This window comes from Procambarus clarkii, chromosome 18 (genome assembly GCF_040958095.1).
Source record: "Procambarus clarkii isolate CNS0578487 chromosome 18, FALCON_Pclarkii_2.0, whole genome shotgun sequence".
Taxonomy (NCBI): Eukaryota; Metazoa; Arthropoda; class Malacostraca; order Decapoda; family Cambaridae; genus Procambarus; species Procambarus clarkii.
Genome location: NC_091167.1, coordinates 41,921,302 through 41,931,301, shown reverse-complemented (window position 1 = coordinate 41,931,301; position 10,000 = coordinate 41,921,302). Strand labels below are relative to the sequence as shown.

Genomic DNA, 10,000 nt, shown 5'->3' with positions numbered 1-10,000 from the left:
GATTTAGCAGATAATCAAATAACGGAAACCAACCCGTTTTAAAGATCTATAACAAATTTATAGTATTGTTCACTCACGACTACGTCCAAGCTCGGCCCTAAACAACGGTGAAGAGAATATTGAACATTTCACCGTAATGTGGAGTATCTGTCTATATCTTGGGAGCCGGTCGGCCGAGCGGACAGCACGCTGGACTGTGATCCTGTGGTCCTGGGTTCGATCCCAGGCGCCGGCGAGAAACAATGGGCAGAGTTTCTTTCACCCTATGCCCCTGTTACCTAGCAGTAAAATAGGTACCTGGGTGTTAGTCAGCTGTCACGGGCTGCTTCCTGGGGGTGGATGCCTGGTCGAGGACCGGGCCGCGGGGACACTAAAAGCCCCGAAATCATCTCAAGATAACCTCAAGATATATCTATATATCAAACTATCTCTTATTTAGCTATATCTATCTCCCCCTCAAATCAGCATGGGTGGGGGGGAATGGGTTAGATAAGGTGAAGAGGAATGACAGAGGGATAGGCTCGAGAGAGGAGGAGGGGTGAGAGAGAAAGGGGGTGAGAGAAGAAGGGTGAGAGAGGAAGGAGGGGGGGGGGGGTGTGAGAGACGAAACAGGAGATAAACAAACCCAAAGACTGATTAAAGTAAAAGGGGGGGGGGGAAAGATTGATTAGTGAGAAATGTAGGTGAAGAGGGAGGTAAAAGAGGCAGAGAGGTGGGTAAGTCACAGGGATTGTAGGATGGCACACACATGATAAAGTAATGGGAAGAAAGGGGGTGGGAGGGAGGTGGAAGGGAGAGGGGAAAGGGAATGAGGGGGGTGGGTGCCGATCACTGGAGCATTCCCCGGCCTGGACTCCATGATCAAGTCAGTAATAGTCCGGTGTCGTTTATAGAGTTTAGTGCACGAGTTTGAATTAGTTCCCTCCACGAGTTGTAATGAGTTGGTGACCATGGGGGGAGTCGGCGTGCATTTAGAGAGCTCTAAATGTGCGTGCATGCACTCAAGCACTTTAGCAAATGAGAAAAGGATCACGTTCATTAAGAGCAACGCACACATGTACACACACATACACACACACAGAAACACACACACACACACACACACACACACACACACACACACACACACACACACACACACACACACACACACACACACACACACACATACACACACACACACACACACACACATACACACACACACTATATATATGACTACTATTATAATTTTCTGTCCTCCAGTTGCTATGGTGCCTGATATGTAGTCACTGAAACCTTCACAGTTCTGATTTACCATCTCTTCAGAACTCCATCCTTTTCTTATCAGGAAAGCTACACCACTTCCTCCTCTCCCTTCTCTCTCTTTCCTCACTACACAGCAGTCCTGTAGAAATACTGCGTCCTGTGTGTGTGTGTTTGTGTGTGTGTGTATGTATTCACCTAGTTGTATTAACCTAGTTGTGCTTGTGGGGGTTGAACTCTGTTCTGTTCTGTGCGTGTGCGCTTGCGTGCGGGCGTGCAAGAGAGAGAGATGAGAATGGGAGAGTGGCGTTGTCTCAACAGCTTATTGTTGGTGTTTACACGAGGAGGAGGAGGGGGGGGGGCGGGGGGGGGGCAGGGGGGGGCAGGGGGGGGGGGGAAGAGAGCGGGGAAGGCGTGTAAAGACCTACATGTTTACACCTCCCCCCTCCCCCCATTCATGCCTGCTTCCCCATTCATGGGTCTCTCTCGTGAATGAAAGCGGCAGCAGCAGGTGTAGGGAGCACCAGGTGTGCTTCGACACACACACACACACACACGTGTGTCCGCACCCAGCCATCATAGACTCGTTAAATGGCTGTTGGCCAGGAATTGGTCGCCTGAGGTGCGGGTCGTGTGTACAAATGCCAATATGAATGCACACGAACGCCTCCACTGCCAATATTACCTGTGGCACCAAGATCCATCACTCGTCACCACAGCTGGTATGACACCGGCACCACCATCACCACCACCGGCACCACCACCGGCACCACCACCACCACCACCGGCACCACCACCACCACCGGCACCACCACCACCACCACCGGCACCACCACCACCACCACCACCGGCACCATCACCACCACCACCACCATCACCACCACCACCACCACCACCGGCACCACCACCACCATCACCACCACCACCACCGGCACCACCATCACCACCACCACCACCACCACCGGCACCACCACCACCACCACCGGCACCACCACCACCACCACCACCACCACCACCACCACCGGCACCACCACCACCGGCACCACCACCACCACCACCACCACCACCGGCACCATCACCACCACCACCACCATCACCACCACCACCACCACCACCGGCACCACCACCACCACCACCACCACCACCACCACCACCACCACCACCACCACCGGCACCACCACCACCACCACCACCACCGGCACCACCACCACCACCACCACCACCGGCACCACCACCACTACCACCACCACCACCACCACCACCACCACCACACCACCACACCACCACCACACCACCACACCACCACCACACCACCACCACACCACCACACCACCACCACACCACCACCACCGGCACCACCACCACTACCACCACCACCACCACCACCACCACCACCACCACCACCACCACCACCACCACCGGCAACACACGCATCAATACCACCATCTGATCCACCATCGTCATGGCCACCACCATCACTGTTGCTACCACCATCACTATCACCCCCCCCCCCGACCACGGCAACTAAGACAACAGTTGCCACCACGACTACTTCCCCCCACCAACGTAACCCATACAACAACCACCACCAGTACTGCTACCACCATCATCACCAGCGTAAATACCGTCGCGCCAACCACCAGTCTTACCACCACTACTTTTACCACACCCCCCCCACACTGCCTAATTACCACCACTATAAACACAGGCTACCACCACCACTACCAGCCCCACGACTACCAACATCACCACAACCTAAGACAAGAGAGAGCAGGAAATAAGTACAACAGAGTCAGAAAAGCAGCTGAGAGGCAATTGAAAACAAGAGCGAGAAAGCGTGCGGACGATGGCTATTAAAAGAGGCTACAGAAGTTAATATTTATTCCTCAATTACAATTTTCGAAGATGATCGAAGAGGTTTTCGATGAACAATATAAAAGTTTCAATATTAAAATGCAGACAGGAGGTACCTATAGCCCAGCGTCACTGAAGTACATTCACTGCTAAGAGACAGACAAAGTAATCATCATGAGGGTAGTGAACCAGCGGGGACAAATAAACGTTGTATTGGAAGAACAAGAAATCAGAGAGTCATGCAAGGCAAACTTAATAGAGTTCTGTGAGTGGGAATTCCAAATTCGGCCGGAGAAAGATGGGTAGTTAGACTCCATCTTCTTTGCCAGAAGCATTTGATATGGTGCAAGGATTCTGGAAGATGTTGAGGGGAAATACATAAGGATATTAGGCTCTATAAACGGGTGGTTAAGAAGTAGAGTGCAGCGAAAGAGGAGGTAGGGGAAGCCACCTCCATCCATAGCTCTAAGGCAGGTTACGGGAAAGATCTCAACCTTCCAGTTGTAACTCTTAGGTAAACCCCACAACCACACTAGTCACCACCAGTATCACCACCGCAGTAACAACAACACCTACCACCATCTACCACAGCCAACACCAACACCACAGACGACGCCACCCCCACTACCACCACAGATTATACCACCACCAGAGAGACTGCTACCCCTACTCCCCCACCCCCACCACCCCTGCTACCCCCAACACCACCACCACCCCTGCTACCCCCAACACCACCACCACCACCACCAACACACACACTTCACCGCCAGTTGCCGCGCTGTCACCGTCAAGAGAACACCGTCGCTCTCCGCCTCTCCACCACCCTCCCCAACACACGCCTCCCCCATCACTCCAACACTGGCGGGCCCGTGTGGACCCTCACGCCCAGCCTGCCGCATTGATCTCTCGAAAACCAACGTGTTATTCCTCTCAAAAATCACACTGAAAAAAAACTTTAGAATCTATTTTTTTACGGTGATGTATTTTTTCCTTAGAAAGGTGTAAATAACGTACCCAGCCGAGACGAAGGCTGTTCATCCCTCAGGAGGAGGGTTAGTGTAGCTCCCTCACCGCCTCCTGCTGGTGAGGCGAGAGAGAAGGAGGAAGGAGGAGGAGGAGGAGAGGAGGCCCTCACACACACCTGTCATCATGAGGTCAAAAACCAGGTCTGGAGGAGGTGACACCGTGGGCTTGTACCCCGGGTGCAGGGAACTCCTCACAGCACTCGCTCTCGTCCTACTTGTTGCAGGTAAGTGACTACGGGCTCACCATAGCCCGTGCTACCTGGAACTTTTTGTTCCAAATAGCGAATCTTAAACAATATCTTACGCCTCCACCCACTCTGCTCCTCATCCCTGTCTTTTCCATCCTTGTTTCTATCCTACGTTTGCCCTCTTCTCGTCCTTCCTCCTCCTTTTCCGTTTTAAGTCTGTGTTTCCTACTTCCATCTGGTCTTCCTCTTTCCCGCCTCTCATGATCTTGTGTGTGTGTGTGTATGTGTGTGTGTGTGTGTGTGTGTGTGTGTGTGTGTGTGTGTGTGTGTGTGTGTGTATGTGTGTGTGTGTGTGTGTGTGTGTGTGTGTGTGTGTGTGTGTGTGTGTGTGTGTGTGTGTGTGTGTGTGTGTGTGTGTGTTCATCTCTCTCTCCCCCAGTTGCCGTGTGTGTTCTCTCGCCTTGTTCTTCTCTACACCGTATTACTGTTTATCATCTGGTTATTTGCCTCGTGTTTCTTTTCTCCCTTCTCTCTCTCTCTCTCTCTCTCTCTCTCTCTCTCTCTCTCTATCTCCTTCAGAAGGAGGAGTCTTCCCGTCAGGTCCAGCTAGTGTATCATATCTGTCGGAGTCATTCATTTACAAGATGTAATTTTGCCATTAATCTTAAATGTATTATTGTATTATTTTGTATTTTTGTTGGGTATTGAGATGAGTGCACGTAAACACTCGAGGCTAATTTTACATGTACTTGGATTTGATGGCACAATATAGTTAGCTAAATTGACATTGACAGTGACACACACACACCACCTGTTGATTGATGGTTGAGAGGCGGGACCAAAGAGCCAAAGCTCAACCCCCGCAAGCACAATTAGGTGAGTACAATTGGGTGAGTACACACACACACACACACACACACACACACACACACACACACACACACACACACACACACACAAAGCTTCCCTTGCTCTCACACGTGTCGCCTTCTTCCACACACACACACAACGACCCACAACCACATACCTACAACCACACACACACGCACACGCTCTCCACACATGCACATACAAACAACCCTCCTCCACACACACCCACACAAACATTCGTCATCCCTCACCGACCCACAATCACACAAACACACACACACACAATGACACAATGGTTTAATAGGGCATGTATGAGAGCAAAGGAGCTGAACAAAAGGGCGTGGAGGAACTTCCGCAATAACAGAACACCAGAAAGTAGAAAGAGACACCAGAGAACCAGGAACGAGTATGTCAGTGTGAGAAGAGCAGCTGAGAAAAGGTATGAAAATGATATAGCTAATGAAGCCAAGACCGAACCAAAGCTACTACACAGTCACATCAGGAGGAAAACAACAGTGAAAGAACAGGTGAGGAAACTTAGAACGGGTGAGGACAGGTACATAGAAAGTGACAAAGAAGTGTGTGAAGAACTCAACAAGAGGTTCCAGGAGGTCTTCACAATAGAACAAGGAGAGGTCACAGCGCTAGGAGAGGTGGCAGCAAACCAGGCGGCCTTCGAAAGGTTCGAAATTACAAGAGATGAGGTCAAGAAGCACCTATTGGAGCTGGACGTGAGAAAGGCTGTTGGCCCGGACGGAATCTCACCATGGGTATTGAAAGAGTGTGCAGGAGCACTTTGTTTGCCACTCTCCATAGTGTATAGTAGGTCACTGGAGACGGGAGACCTACCAGAAATATGGAAGACTGCTAATATAGTACCAATATACAAAAAGGGTGACAGACAAGAGGCACTGAATTCTTGAGGAAGAGGAAGGCCAGGGTCCTTAACTTGTATACCATGCAAGGTGATGGAGAAGATCGTGAGAATAAACCTAGTAACACATCTGGAGAGAAACCCATCAACATGGGTTCAGGGAGGGTAAATCTTGCCTTATAGGCTTAATAGAATTCCACGATCAGGTGGCAAAGATTAAGCAAGAAAGAGAAGGATGGGCGGACTGCATTTTTTTTTACTGTCGGAAAGCCTTTGACACAGTACCCCATAAAAGGCTGATTCATAAGCTGGAGAAAAAAGCAAGAGTGACTGGTAAGGTGCTCCAGTGGATTAGAAAGTACCTAAGCAATAGGAAGCAGAGAGTTACAGTGAGGGGTAAGACCTCAGATTGGCGTGAAGTCACCAGTGGAGTCCCACAGGGCTCTGTACTCGGACCGAGCCTGTTTCTGATATATGTTAATGATCTCCCGGAGGGTATAGACTCATTCCTCTCAATGTTTGCTGACGATGCCAAAATTATGAGAAGGATTAAAACAGAGGAGGACAGCTTGAGGCTTCTAGAAGACCTGGACAAGCTGCAGGAATGGTCGAACAAATGGTTGTTAGAGTTTAACCCAAGCAAATGTAATGCAATGAAGATAGGTGTTGGGAGCAGGACCAGATGCAAGGTATCATTTGGGAGATGAAATACTTCAAGAGGCAGAGAGAGAGAGAGAGAGAGAGAAAGACCTCGGAATTGATATCACGCCAGACCTGTCCCCTGAAGCTCATATTAAGAGGATAACATCAGCGGCATATTCCAGGTTGGCTAACATAAGAACGGCCTTTAGAAACTTGTGTAAGGAATCTTTCAGAACATTATATACCACATATGTCAGACCAATCCTAGAGTATGCAGCTCCAGCATGGAGTTCATATCTAGTCAAGCATAAGATTAAACTGGAAAAGGTTGAAAGGTTTGCCACCAGACTAATACCCGAACTGAGGGGTATGAGCTACGAGAAGAGACTACGGGAATTAAACCTCACGTCACTGGGAGACAGAAGAGTTAGAGGGGACATGATCACCACATACAAGATTCTCAGAGGTATTGGTAGAGTAGATAAAGACAGGCTGTTTAACACAAGAGGCACACGCACTAGGGGACACAGGTGGAAATTGAGTGCCCAAATGAGTCATAGAGACGTTAGAAAGAATTTTTTCAGTGTCAGAGTGGTTGACAAATGGAATGCATTAGGAAGTGATGTGGTGGAGACTGACTCCATACACAGCTTCAAGTGTAGATATGATAGAGCCCAATAGGCTCAGGAACCTGTACATTAATTGTTTGACAGTTGAGAGGCGGGATCAAAGAGCCAGAGCTCAACCCCCGCAAGCACAACTAGGCACACACAAGAGCACACACACAAACTCACACCCACAAAAACACACATACACACACACACAAGAACACACACACACACACACACACACACACACACACACACACACACACACACACACACACACACACACACACAAGAACACACACACACACACACACACACACACACACACACACACACACACACACACACACACACACACACACACACACACACAAGAACACACACACACACACACACACACACACACACACACACACACAAGAACACACACACACACACACACACACACACACACACACACACACACACACACACACACACACACACACACACACACACACACGCACACACACACACAAGAACACACACACACACACACACACACACACACACACACACACACACACACACACACACACACACACACACACCCACACACACACACACACACACCAGTCCACATCTAGTCAAACACAAAACGAAGTTAGAAAAGGTTGAGGTTTATGCCACCAGGGTAGTCCCCGAGATGAAGGGTAAGAGCTACGAGGAAACATTACTGGAACTAAACCTCACGACACTGGAAGACAAGAATCTGCAGACTCTCGAAGCTCACTTAAAAAAACGTTTAAGCTTGTGAAAAACATAATCGACAAAATCTTGACGCTTACCAATAATGAACAGAAAATTACCGCACACAATGCACAGGAAGAGGAAGAAGATTGTCATCTTGCTCTTGAAGACCTCCCAACACTAAACTGAACACCTTGAAATATACAAATATCTCAGTATGTATACCTGAGAGAGAGGAGGGGGGACCTGCTGCATGGGTAACAGCTTCTCCTCCATATCGACATACCCTGGCTATGCGTCCTGGAGAGGCCACTCCAGCCTCGATAACCAGAGCACAACATCATAGTCTCATGAGACTGTTGGATGCCAACTATTACTATATATGTCCTCTTGTCTGTCCCCTGTGATCTCAATATTGGCAACACGGAAAAATCCCACTCAAAGCACTTATGAATACATAAACAAACAAACAAACAAACAAGGCTCGAAGACGTCTCACATAGATTCACCACCCAAGGAGACCATCTTCATCCCGACTAGTGGCATCAAGATCATCGCCAATAAGAGATTAGAGATATCCGAAGCCCTTCATGTCAAGCACTCGCCTCCAAATATCAACACTCAGCTTACTATAACAAACGTCATTCCATTTACAAGACCAAAATAGAATTGCCAGTTTACACCACACCGGCTGCCCCAGCTGACCAATGAGAATGCAGGAAAAGACTACTTACGCCCCCCTCGATAGTCGCTTCCCCCCCCCCACCCCAACTCCATACATACATGGAATATACTCAGGTATCTATGCTCAGCTGAATTCACCTTCCTTCACCTTCCGAAGGTGTCCAACAACTTGGGCTGGACGGTAGAGCGACGGTCTCGCTTCATGCAGGTCGGCGTTCAATCCCCGACCGTCCAAGTGGTTGGGCACCATTCCTTCCCCCCGTCCCATCCCAAATCCTTATCCTGACCCCTTCCCAGTGCCATACAGTCGTAATGGTTTGGCGCTTTCCCCCTGATAATTCCTTCCTTCCCTCCGAAGATGCTATGGTGTGCCTTAGCGAAATGCTTCCCATAACAGCGTGTCAAGTCCAATAAAAATGCAAAAGTTTGTTTGAAAATATATTTTGTAAAATCTCTCCCGAAGTGATCCTTAGAAACAGAGAAGAATCATGATAGAATAAAGGCGGCGCCCCAGAGCTGAGAGCCAACAAGACAGTGGAGTGTAGTGGGTCAACACAGGTGTGCGAGGCACACAGGGTGTAGTGGGACAACACAGGTGTGCGAGGCACACAGGGTGTAGTGGGTCAACACAGGTGTGCGAGGCACACAGGGTGTAGTGGGTCAACACAGGTGTGCGAGGCACACAGGGTGTAGTGGGTCAACACAGGTGCACGAGGCACACAGGGTGTAGTGGGTCAACACAGGTGTGCGAGGCACACAGGGTGTAGTGGGTCAACACAGGTGTGCGAGGCACACAGGGTGTAGTGGGTCAACACAGGTGTGCGAGGCACACAGGGTGTAGTGGGTCAACACAGGTGCACGAGGCACACAGGGTGTAGTGGGTCAACACAGGTGTGCGAGGCACACAGGGTGTAGTGGGTCAACACAGGTGTGCGAGGCACACAGGGTGTAGTGGGTCAACACAGGTGTGCGAGGCACACAGGGTGTAGTGGGTCAACACAGGTGTCCGAGGCACACAGGGTGTAGTGGGTCAACACAGGTGTGCGAGGCACACAGGGTGTAGTGGGTCAACACAGGTGTCCGAGGCACACAGGGTGTAGTGGGTCAACACAGGTGTGCGAGGCTCACAGGGTGTAGTGGGTCAACACAGGTGCACGAGGCACACAGGGTGTAGTGGGTCAACACAGGTGTCCGAGGCACACAGGATGTAGTGGGTGAACACAGGTGCACAAGGCACACAGGGTGTAGTGGGTCAACACAGGTGTGCGAGGCACACAGGGT

General features: G+C 50.0%; 1 protein-coding gene across 1 annotated transcript in view; it reads left to right on the top strand.

Annotated features, from left to right (window-relative positions):
• Window positions 1-3,879: 3,879 nt before the first annotated feature.
• LOC123754441 (Hig-anchoring scaffold protein) overlaps window positions 3,880-10,000 on the top strand; it is a gene marked incomplete in the record, with an annotated part of 296,891 nt that continues 290,770 nt past the window's right edge. Inside the window, 1 exon segment of the mRNA XM_069326544.1 lies at window positions 3,880-4,348. Within this exon segment, the coding sequence (XP_069182645.1) occupies window positions 4,249-4,348 (100 nt within the window).